Genomic DNA, 12,838 nt, shown 5'->3' with positions numbered 1-12,838 from the left:
CCAACCTGAGCCCAGATCGGCCCAGCGTACAGCTGGGTTTGGATTTTAGGGCTGGACCTGGGCCTAATCCTTGATATAAAAATTGCAACATTTTCTTGAAGACAAAATTGTAATATTATATTAACACATGAATGTATGGATATAGTTGAGATGTGATTCAAGTTTTGATAATAAACTTTTATTGGAGAACTTGGATAGAAATTTATGTATGTAGTGTGTTTTTTTTAATAAAGCACAACCCTATAGCGGCAGTCATCGCCATTAAGGATATAATCTACAGTTTCTTCTACTGCTAAAAGCCAAGTTAACATATAGCGGCGGTCATAAATCACCATCAACAGCGTTTAAAACCGTCGCTATAGCAGTTCCTAGGCCTCTATGGTGACGTCGTAAAAAACACAAAAAACCTATTTTAATGAACCCTAAATAACTGCCACCGCTATATCTATAGCGGCGGATTCCTTGGCTTCGGCGGAGGTTCATGACTGTAGCAATGGCGCTCTATAACTGCAGGTGTTAATGAACATTATAACCGCCACTCTATATCTTTATATAGTGGCGGTTACCAGCATGTAGATTTTGACGGCAGATTTTGTAAAACGCTGCATTTCGCTGGCGTATACATTGGAGCAGCGATTATTAATGCCGCTATAGATTCTTTCCCTCGAAGCATTGTCAAGTCACAACCGGAGAACCGAAAAAAAATGCAAAAACTACCATATGCAAAGCTGCTTTTTAGTAATGCAGTGGTTTCCTTAGCATCTCCACCTTTGAGCGCAATTTGGATCCACTCCCATTTATCTGACGGAAATTTTTTTTTCTCAATTTATGTGAATAGAAAACATGAAAAAACCGGTTCTCTAACTACCAGTCTACTATACCCTTCCCCTTTGGAATTTCTCCCCCTCGCTCATTTGAGCACAGCAAAGGAACCCACTCAACAGGCTGCTATGTTTAACACGAGCAACTTACAATAAAATTATAGGCTTAATAGCCATTGATCCCTATTTAAAATAGGAAGTAGGAACCATGGACCATACGTCACAATTCACAATATATTATATATACGTCACAACTGGGATGGGCAAGAAAAAGCACCACAAACGTCTTAAGAGTTCCAACATTCCAACCAATCAACAAAGACTGGAGAATACAATATAAAAAAGAGAAACACGTTACTACTGGTAGTACATGAGCTGTTGTGCAGCAGATACATTCTGGAAGCCTCCATCATAGATTGCCTGGCTAGCTCCAGCAGCAGCACCCATTCCCATGGCAGCCTGCTTCAATGCATGCTGACCCTGTGGATGCACGAGGGCCTGAGCACCAGCCATCTTGCTCATTGCCAGCTGCCGCTCGTAGGCCAGAAGATCAGCAGGTGAAAGACCTGACATAGGAATAGGACCTGTAGGTGGTGGGAGAGGATTTGAGACTATTCCTGGAGGAGTAGGTTTACTACCCCATGAGCACTGCAACGTTTGGAGAAACGAAAATCAATTGACAGTGGCGTTAGGAACCTCGGCAAAAACATAGTCAAAAGAACAAGTATACAGCAATTCTGCAAAACGAGAAAATCAATGGTATGAACAAGATTACTTTAATTGGCTTGCCATAGATAATTCGGCCATTGCCCATTTGGATAGCTAGAGCTGCCTCAGCATGGCAACTGTATCTGACAAACCCAAAGCCTTTTTCTCGTTGCACCCGGACTTCTTCAATCACTCCAGCAGCTAGAGAATGGAAATGCCGGTGGAGATCAAGCTGCGTAACCTGAAAATAATTTATTCTTGTATATATAAGAAATATATTATAAGAACCATGTCCGGATTTGTCAGACAAAACACTGAACGTCATATACAGAAAGCTACATTACCAAGAGCACTTGCCCAAAAAGCTATTTGTTCAAGAACTCTCGGCAATCTGATCTGGCTTCAGACTTGGTGTCAGGTTGGTTTAGTAACAATACACTGGGTCTGGATGTAAAAAAACAGTTAAAAATAACGGGGCGTAAGCGTTACAAGTCATGTCCCATGGGCACTTCATCTGGTTCAATATTGACACAGCAATGTGATTGCCTTGGATAAAATCCCCCCTCCCCCCCCTTCACCACTACGCAGCTATAGGGCAAATGGCATTAATTGTGCAAGTGTTCTACTGCTCTTAATCAATAATATTCAATAAATAAATAAATAAAAAAGTTGCATGTCAAATGCAAACAAGGTATATGAATTCCTACTAGTAGATTTTAGTAATTGTTTTTTCCCTTATGATGACAAGATCTACAAATCACATTGTTTGGTGGGAGATTTTTCAACCTTGAGTAGATTCAACAGTGATGACATTCTAGCTCAGGTGGATCCGTTGTTAATATTTGAATATTATGATTGGATCTGTTTTCAGTTTCACAAGTTTCAAGGCAAAGAAACCCAAAAGGCAATGTTTGGTTAAGAAATATGGAGAGCCAAAGGTAAAGCGGTTGGTGAACCACATGAAGGGCTTTCACCTCAAAGTTCCCTTTCCTAGCTTTGGCACTCTCGATACTTTTCCATTTAAAATATTTTATATACGATGGCCAATTTAACACTTTTGTTCATCAAAACTCAGGTATCCAGTCCACTCCCAACTAAGATCCCACATAGCAGGACCAGATTTCCAGCACTTCCTGGACCAACCAATCACTGTGACAGGTTTTCAGGACTTTGTGCAAAATTCAGTTACTATTACATGCATGGGTGTTTACACGTGTAACAGAACACCTATCAGAGAAAATTCGTGCATAATACATTGTATTATATTTTTATATTGACATTTAAAAAATACATCAAACATTCAGAATCATATCTTTTTAAAGATAACGGAAAATAATTCAGGAAGAACATACAATACATGAATAACTCAGATTTTGAAATGTACAGGTCCAGAAATTTGGGAATTTTTAATTTCATTAATATTTTAAAATTTTAAAACCTTTTACATGTGTGTGTTGAAAATGTCTTAAAATATGCCAAATATTTTACTTTGAACTTTCTCTTTGATGCGATTATTTGACCAAACTTTTACTATTGTCACATGGTGAGTGTTTAGTGCAGGAAATCCAGACTCCATTAGGTAATGGCCCTTTCCCTTTCCTTTTTTGATAAATCGTTTCCCTTCCTTTTTTTTTCTTTTTTTGCCACTTTACCAAATTGGTACACAAAGAATCAGGGTAAGATGTTTTCTTACTTCAGGAGCAAGGTTGCCCACATAAACTGTAGTATACTGAGGATTATGTTCTGGAACATCATCATTCGTTGTCTCTTGACCATCTTCTGCACAAGAAAATAAGAGGCAAAATATTAGCCAGGTCGCATGGACTATACTAAGTGGATGAAGTTTCTATGTTGGACACATGTAGACTCCAGTACTCCAATTCTTGAAGGACACTTCAATATAGCATTTTCTGTTTCCTAGCTCATTTGACATAGAAGAACAGCTAAGTGAGTTGACTTTTGCAGTAAAGAGGTTTAGGCCCTGGGTTGTTGCAATGATTTAAGAGGATCTACATTGGTCAAAGGCACACACGCATTAAAGTGATACCAACAGCGGAGAAAGTGGCACTCATTTGGAGCCCATGTTAAACATTTCCAATTATATCAGTCTCACTTTTAATGTCACCAGGTCCCACATGCAACATGGAGCCCCTTCATTCACAGCAAGAGGACTTGTGAATAATGAATTGTCAGTTTTCTGACAAAATGTTATCAAGCAACAAGGTAATCTTTGTCTCTTTGTCTTGGCAAGCAAGACCGCTATACATGCATCAGATGACAGTTGATTAGCTGAACTTCATAGCCATTTTACAGGCTGTAGGACCAATCATTTTGCTCTGCACCAGCCAATTCAAGTGAGATTTCAGTGATTGTGGGCCATATACGCTTTATGTCCCATAAGCCATAAAACAACTAAAGTTCAGCTCATCCTTTCTCCTAAAATCTGGTTCCTGTGAAACACAAATAATAGTCGTTATGTTATTAGCTCTTAGGTAGACGATAAAAGAAGAAAAAGTAGTGAATGTGTTCCTTGGGTGAAATTGGTACACATAACCTATGCATGTGACCGTACATGTATCAGTCAGTTCAACACAAGCAGAGCACCAATGATTTTTGGTTTTTAATCAACTAATAATGCAGCTCCTGAGGACACCATAACAGCCATATCCATTATATCAAAAAAGGCTTGTTAGGCTGCGTTTGGCATGTTTTCAAATAATTAATTTTGATGAACTTTGTGATTTTAAGAACTAATTTTAAGTTTGCATGTATGAAAGTTACTGGAACCGAATCCCTATTTTTGTGGGGAACACTCAAAACTCATTCTAAGAATTAATTCTTGGAGATAAAAATTTAGCTTAAAAAGCATCATGGCTTAAAACTCATTACACAACCAGTGATTATTTGGAGCTGAATATGAACCATGTAAAATCCATTTTAGAGATGAAACCACCTGATGTTCCTGTTGTTAACTCTACCACACTTTTGGCATCTGAGTTTTGCTTGTCATCATTAGCTCCAGCACCTTTTGTAGCCCAATTACAACGAATTTGTCTACTACCGAGCCACTTTCCTGCATTAGAGAATAACTAAACCAAATCAAACAAAGAACTCAGGTGTCAAACTTTTTAATGTCCATAATGTCACTTTAACATTTCCCCTCGGGATGAAAATTGCAGTATTAGGTTCTTGTAAAAGATTTCAAAAAGGTTCATATTTTCGTAAGTACGATAAGCATTAGGTTGCACTAGGCATTGCTAGAAATGGCACCCCAAAAAGTAAACCATCTTCATCTAAGCCTTGTCCCAACTATAAAAGGTCAACTGCACAAATCCTATTCCACCATCCATTACCATTGAGTATCCACTATTAAATTATTGTTTATTGAATCATTTTTCACTAATTCAGCAGCTCAGCCCATGCCCTTTTTGTGTGCCCTTAGTTCTTCTAGAACCTTTGAATTGTAACAAATCACTTCTTACTGGTACTGCAAATGGTCTTCTTTGCACATGATCAAATTATCAAACCATCTTTTATCTACTTTAACTTGTTTTATCACTTATTTGAGCCACCACTAGGCTCCTTCAAATAAATTCATTTATGGCCCTATGCCTATTTTAGTTTTCTAAGGTATTTGTTAATAAATCTAATGTTGCCTTTCAATCCTTTTTTAGTTTCATCAATTAATACCATGTCATCAACAAATAACATACACCACGGGGCCTCCACCCAAGGATCAAAAGATTTATATGCATGATACCAAAAATTGGATATCGGTGTGTTTCAATAAGACCAATACTCTTTTTTTATTTTATTAACCTGAGAAGGATGCTTATATCATCCCAAACTTTCAAAATCACCCAACCCTGTGTATATCAGTGTCTCCATGAGTTTCCATGACATTAGATACAACTAGGGTAACTCGATATGGGGCCTATTGTCCTGATATTTTGATCCTTGCCTCCACCTGGAATATCCATGGTCAATTCATCCATGACTAATGCAAATAAATAAGGATTACGTGTTGAGTAAGTTCAATCATAACTAGAAACTTTCATGTCTCTCCCATAGGTGTTCTAACATTGGTTGTTGCACTCTCATACATGTCCTTATTTGGTCCAATACCACCTATGTAGCACTCCTTTTTTTTACAAACTCACTATGTTCTCTCTCAAGGAACTCTATCATGCTTTGGAAAGGGAAGCCAACAAAATATTCAAGCAATACATCTTTCCTTACCAGTTAAATCGTTTATGGCACTTTGAGCATCCTGGCCACAAAGGAACAATGGAAATATCATTGTTAGACACTAGCACATAGGAACACTTTCATCATCATCAAAAGGTACTAAAAATAACAAAAAGAAGAAAAAAGCATACTACCTGTTGATTGCGAAAAGAAACAAACCCAAACCCTCTTGAACGGCCAGTCTTTTGATCCCACATAACCCTTGCATCTCTGGAATCACCATAGTTGTTAATATATCTCAAAACAATTTACTACCACTGAATATGGTGCCAAGCATAAGCAAAAGGATTTTAGAAAATCAAGGGAAGTGCTAAAACAATATGTAGCCAGCCTTATCTGGCTGGATCACACCTCCAGTGCTGTTTCCTTTGCAATCTATCTTTGATATTCAGTAATATAATACATTAATACCTTACTTAAATGTTCAAAAAATGAGGAAAGAAACTGTTTAAACAACAGAGATTTGCTGAGAACTTACGAACAACTGGGATAAACAGAGAAGCATGCAAACAAGGTAGCATCTGTAACCTCAGGGCTAAGATCACCAACAAATATGTTATAATGACCTGCATAGAAAAGTTAAAAATCATTCAGTGTCAAACTAAGAATCAAAAGAATCAAGGAATACATTACACTGTAACATTGATAACAATAGGTAACCTGATGTGTCTTCTCTCTGACTACTGGCATATGCCCAATTAACTTTAATAGGCTGCCCAAACCTGTAAATATGAAGTAAGAAACAGGATACAGGGTTGACACAGAAGCAAATGGAAATCCACCAGGACTTTACTTACAGATGCCTTCCATTAAGAGTCAAAATGGAAAGTGCAGCTGACCTACGATCAAAGTAATCTATAAAACCATAGGATGACTGTCAACGTGCAACCAAGAGATGTGTCAGTATTATGATGAACAACCACTAAGATAATATCGAAGTATGAAATTAGAATGTTGATTCGGTTAAGAGCAGGATCTCTTTCCTGTAAGAGGGAAATCGCACAAATTATTAAATTCTTTGTATGTCTAGGAAATGTATATAATTTATAGTTTTATACAATATTTGTTTGATAACTAGTCTGTAGAGTTGGAACCAAATGCCTGTCCACAAGTCTGGAGAGATGATTAATAATTGAAATAGAAGTGAAGTAAGTTTCATATAAAATTTGTTCGTTAGAGAAAGCATACTGTTTTGAGTTGCTTGAGAAAGGAAAGCAAAGGGTCCCAGGTAATTTTACAGACACGTTTGGAGAATTTCTTATCAGTAACACTTCAATTTATTAGAATTGCAAGAAACAATGAACAAGCTAGTCAGGGTGAGCTACCAAAAACACCTAGGTTAGCATGTGCTACCCGCCAGAAAACAACAGTATTGTAGTTCCTTATACAAGTGTTCCTATTCACTTATCTTCCAGAGCATCAGCAATACTATTGAATACCCATTTAAATGTTACTCCCAGTTCCCTCCCTACTTTTATACCTCTCTTATTAATTGCCTATGTAACAAATGCCTAAATTGTTTTCTATGAACCAGCCCATCACAACTTTTCAACCTCCCTCCACCTCTGTGCTTTTGTAATTTAAAGACTTTCCAAATTAGACAATATGACCAATAGTTGCTACTGTGGTGTGGAGTCTCCGAATCCAATAGGACCCCAAAAATAAGGCCACTACTTTCACATTATTATCTCTAACATGTTAGGAAAATGTTGTGCATGATAAGGAAGTAGCCAAGGAGATAAAACTAACCCATTTTCCTGCATTATGGATGATGGGGAACTTAGTATTTTTTTTCCTCAAATCATATTCACTAATCACTACCATGCCCAATAGTTTCATGACAAGAACACTGAAGAGTATGTTCTCATAAGAGCTGAAGTGGGATTGATGTAGAGCCCACAGTGATTTAAAAGGCGCACAGGCGAGGCGTATTTTGGGGTATGCGCCTCGCCCAGGTCCTAGGCACACCTCTTTCAAAAGGCGCATGCCTGGCTGACGCGCCTTGCGCCTTTTTAAAATTTTGTGCTTTTTGCTGTTTTTTGAGTCTAACGGTTGGGCCGGGGGCTCCGTCGGCTTGCCTCAAGGGGCATGCTACAAAGGCAACTCATAGAATCAAGAATGCAATATGTTTTGCATCACATTAACTACTTGAAGCAATGCAATTAAGGAAAAAAAGAGATTGCGGGTTTTACATGCTTGAAAATGCTTTATATGTACTCTTTTATTTTTAAATTTTCATTTGAATACACTTTACATGTTATGTTTATGTATTTTAATTTTAGATAATAGGTTTTTAAAACCATTTATTTTAAAATTTAAGTTTATATTTTTATTAACATTATGTTTAATATTTTTGCATTTTTTTGGCATTTTTTGGAATTTTCAGACTTTTTTTTATTTTTTAGCTTTTTTTTTGTAATTTTGCGCCTTTCTTAAAAAGGTGCGCACCTCGCCTTGCGCCTTGCGCCTCAGGCGCAAATTGGCCCTTGCACTTTTAAAACACTGAGAGCCCAGGGCTAATAGAAGGGCCTGATGCAGATTCCTTCAAGCTTTTAGGTGCTGACTCCTAAGCAGTGTTGCATGGACATCGACATGGTCAAGGACATGGACACAGAAATTAGAATCTGACGTGTATCCAAGAGTCTGACTCTACAAGTGAGAAAACAAAGCATCTTAGGCATGTCAATGGAAAGTATATACTCTTAAGGTAGTACACATGTTGAGATACAAACAAACCGAGGAACAAGATAAATGATTAGCAAGTAGGGAAACAAGAAAGAAAACATATAACAGATTAAAAAAGCAACACAAAACACAAAGATTAGTGTGGTTTGGCTTATAGCCTACATCCACGGGTATCAGAGGAGAAGAAATCCACTAATGAAACAATGGAGACTACAGATACAATATGTTCACAGCCATCTGACCAAAGCCCCAGCTCCCAACACACCCAAAGTTCCATCTTCCTATATCTCACACACTCTTCTGTTATCTTTTCTTGGCACCCAAAATACAAGATGACTTTCTGTGCAAGGTACAAAGTTATTTATATGAGAAACCCCTAAACCGGGTCAACCCCACAAAATTGCTAAGAATGGGAGTCCAGAGTCTTAGTGAATCTGGGACCCGTGAGTCCAGCCTGCAATTCCAGGATACTACAACATTGGACGACTTGTGAACCTGGAGTATCACGAGACCAGATAAGCTATGGGTCTGGTTAAGAAATCTACGAGACTGGATGTCTTGCGAGATTGAATGATTTATGATTCCCTTAACACTGGAAGTCCATATATCCAGTCTTGCAGGTTGTCCAAACTCACAGCTTATTTGGTCTCACAAGACTCCAGACTCACAAGTCATCCAATCTTGTAGTAATCTAGCATTGCAAGCTGGACTTGTACATCCTGGAGTTGCTAGCAACATTCGATACAAAAAAATGGCATTCATCTTGTATATTAGTGGTGCATTTATGTCAAATAATATAGGAGATAAAAAGGAAATGCTATATAAAAATTTCCCCAAGAAACCATGGGTATCAGAATTCTATGTGTAGGACATCCATTTAGGAGGGTTCATGCAATACTGCTCCTAAGTGAAATTATCCTTTTCTTTTCATTTATTATTCTACAGCATCTATCATACACATCAGATCTTCATTTAACAGCATGAGTCTTGTCCTTGGATCAGCAATGAAGTGGAGAGATGTTTGTGGAGTATTATGTGCAGTGTTTTAAAAGCGCAAGGGCCAAGTTGTGCCTGAGGCACAAGGCGAGGCACGTGCCTTTTTGAAGCAAGGCACAAAAATACAAAAAAAAAATCTAAAAAATCGGAAAAAGTCAGAAATTTAAAAAAAATTGTCAAAAAAAATAAAAATTCAAAAAAACATCAAAAAATATTAAACATAATGTTAATAAAAATATAAACTTAAATTTTAAAATAAATGTTTTAAAAAACCTATTATCTAAACTTAAAATACATAAACATAACATGTAAAGCATATTCAAATGGAAATTTAAAAATAAAGCAAACATATAAAGCATTTTCAAGCATGTAAAACCCACAATCTCTTTTTTTCCTCAATTGCATTACTTCAAGTAGCTAATGTGATGTAAAACATATTGCATTCTTGATTCTTTAAGTCACCTTTGTACCACGCCCTCGAAGCAAGCTCGAACAAGTCCATGTTAGGGTCTTAAATTCTTATTTCTCACATAAAAAATAATGATTTTGTAACTTTAATTGCCTTTTAAGAGGATATTTTATTGGAATGAATGAATGAACAACATTAGCAAATAGGATTTAAGACCCTAACATGGACTTGTTCGGGCTTGCTTCGAGGGGCATGGTCGGAGTTCGGGGGCGGAGCCCCCAACCCAACCGTTAGGCTCAAAAAAACAAAAAGCACTGAATTTTTAAGAAGACGCACGCTGGGGTGAGGCACATCAGGTAACACGACTGCACGCCTAGGTGTGCCTTTGAAAGGGGTGCACCTAGGACCTGGGCTAGGCACATACCCTAAAATGTGCCTAGGCGCGCCTTTTAAATCACTGATCATGTGATCAATGCATATTAACCTCTGGGCAGCATTAATACATAAACTGGTGAAGGATGAATCAGAATATAACAACAAAAGAAGGATTAAAGAGAAACCCTCTCTCTTAATTACATCATAGTTTTATTATAGATCCATGCGGCGGCTGGTAATGCAAACCAAATGACTTCAAATGGAATGTATACCTTCTCCTTCCTGATGAGCTTGCACCCTTCAAGGGGGCCAGTACTTGAGAAAACCTCTTGAAGAAGTGGTTCAGTAACTTGTGTATGAATGTTACCCACATACCTGCAACTTCTACAAGTTAACAAAGAAAACTAAAGGGGAAATATAAACATTATAAAACGACATCACTACTGAATAGTGGTGCATAAATACTTTTTTGGGAAGTGTGGATAAAGTTGACAGATTCATAAGAAAATAAAAACAAAAATGAAAAATATATAGCCTCAAACCATATGAAAGTGAAAGATTTTGGTAACTAAAAAATTATCCTAGTTAACAAAAGCTACATGCCCGGTAAATAAGCATAAATCCATAAAGGCATAAACATAAGACAAAAATGCAAAAGAAGAATTAACGGGAAAGAGAGGGGGAAGAACAAAAAATAAAAGAAAGAGAATGTCCCAATAACACTCACACACTGCGGCATGTACTTGAATCAAACCCAGGAGGCAGATTTCCACTTGGGATCAGCTCAATCTGCAAAAGAGAAATGTGAAAAAAAAAACAAAAAAAAGGAAAAAATAGCCCTAGCGATAAAAGACTGCCCTCACTTGGTGTTTCAAAATATAATAAAACCTATTTTCAGAAAGTATCCATGAGTGCGCCTACTAGGAACCAAAAGAAAGAAACTTTGACACAATTAATGTATTTCAGTAGTAACCGAAGTAGCCCAGAGAAAAAGGCAAAACTAGCGTCCATTCAGAGGTGAGTTTTTCTTGAGAGGGTTGTGACCAACAAATCACCCTAAACTGGTAATACATAATACTTAATAATATTTTATCTTAACTAAAATTTCCTTGTTAATTTGTGGACGAGATGATTTCGATTTATTTCTACCCATAAAAATACATTTAGTCCCAAAAGTCGATATATAACAGGATAAACCCAGAAAAAATAGGTAATGACAATTGACAAGAAAATCATTATTTGGGAACAATGACAATAAAATAAAAACACTCTACAAAACCTACCTAAGAACCTATTGAATTAAATAGAGAAAAAAAAAACAACCAAATTTTTATCAACTTACCCAAAAACGTAAAAGAAAAAGTCAACAGAAGCCCTTAAAACCACCAAAGAGAACACTCCCAGAACCATACTTTTTTCTTAAAAAAGAAAGCAACACAAAGATCAATTTGTATCTCAAAGTGCAACTATAGCTCCCAAACTGAAGAACAACGACGAATCATGAAGAAAGAACGCAAACATTGACTACATAAAGCAAAACAGGAAAGAACAAAAGAAAATAAAATCAACACGAAGATCAAACGGTATCTCAAAGAAAAAACCCTAGCTCCCAAACTGAAGACCAATCATGACGAAAGAACGCAAAGATTAAGTCCATAGAACACAACAGGAAAGAACAACAAACAGAAAAGAAAGAAAAATAAAAGAAAATTCAACCAAAGAGGAAAAAAAAGGACACCTGAGGAGGGGCTAGGAGGCCAGGATGATAGAGAGGTTGCTGCTGTTGCTGAAGGAGAGCCGCTTGCTGCATTAACGCCTGCTGTTGCTTCAGCCTCTGCTGCATTTTCCAAACTCGAAGTTGCAGAGAGCGAAAGAAAGAGGTTCTTAGGGTTTCAGTTGTAGCAAAGAAGAAGAAGATAATGAAGAAGAAGAAGAAAGAAAGAAAAGAAAAGAAAAAGAAAAACAAAAGAAAAGAAAAGGGAAAAAAAAAAAAAAGAAAAAAAAAAAGGGGGAAACCCTCGAAGCGGAGGGAACGAAACGGGAGAAAGAAAGGCCCTCGTAAAAGGGATTGTGAAACCCTCTCGACCCAGAGATTTAATAGAGATGGAAAGAGAAGGGTAATTGTGATGTTAATTTTTTCAGGAATACCAGTAAACAATCATTTTAGGCAACTCTTGGGTTCTTCGCGCTACAGACATGATACGATACTACGATTATGTCCTCGGGGTGTCGGAGGATGGAAAAGGTAGAATTTCATGCACTCGTTATTTTAACGACACGTGAACATGACTACTTGATTAGCGAGAAAAGATCAGTTACTTTACACGATCCACCAGTTGGTGGTCATTTGTCTTCTAGTGGATGCTGAAATGGACTGTACGTGGCGTTGCTTGCTAATTGCTGTTCTGATCGAGTTCGTGGCTCCGGCAACATTTCATGGCAGATGGGCACATTGCCATGACAGACGAATCCGATAGGAACGAAGTAAATGCCTCACCGTGGTTTACTGAGAGTAAAACTGTGAAGTGTGAACTACTGTTTTGAATCTGGTTTAGAGGTTGGACCACTCAGGTGCAACTCGGGCGAGCTCGGGTTG

At 37.5% G+C, this 12,838-nt stretch overlaps 1 protein-coding gene across 2 annotated transcripts; it reads right to left on the bottom strand.

The window, feature by feature from the left end:
• Nucleotides 1-1,037: 1,037 nt before the first annotated feature.
• LOC104609290 (oligouridylate-binding protein 1-like) lies at nucleotides 1,038-12,324 on the bottom strand. Of its 2 annotated transcripts, none has more exons than XM_010275565.3 (12): nucleotides 11,981-12,324; nucleotides 10,970-11,031; nucleotides 10,515-10,617; nucleotides 6,575-6,651; nucleotides 6,438-6,499; nucleotides 6,256-6,343; nucleotides 5,912-5,987; nucleotides 5,769-5,799; nucleotides 4,483-4,602; nucleotides 3,223-3,308; nucleotides 1,597-1,770; nucleotides 1,038-1,469 (listed from the first exon to the last, which is right to left on the bottom strand). In XM_010275565.3, the coding sequence occupies exons 1-12, from the start codon at nucleotides 12,083-12,085 to the stop codon at nucleotides 1,179-1,181; spliced, it is 1,275 nt and encodes a 424-aa protein (XP_010273867.1). In that variant the 5' UTR covers nucleotides 12,086-12,324; the 3' UTR covers nucleotides 1,038-1,178. The 2 variants fall into 2 exon arrangements, with proteins under 2 accessions (XP_010273867.1, XP_019055316.1); XM_019199771.2 differs by having other exon boundaries at nucleotides 3,223-3,305.
• Nucleotides 12,325-12,838: the final 514 nt, after the last annotated feature.

Source organism: Nelumbo nucifera, chromosome 6 (assembly GCF_055504915.1).
Source record: "Nelumbo nucifera cultivar China Antique chromosome 6, China Antique-T2T, whole genome shotgun sequence".
Lineage (NCBI taxonomy): Eukaryota > Viridiplantae > Streptophyta > Magnoliopsida > Proteales > Nelumbonaceae > Nelumbo > Nelumbo nucifera.
Note: the sequence above shows the minus strand (reverse complement) of the source record. Positions and strands in the feature narration are given on the sequence as shown.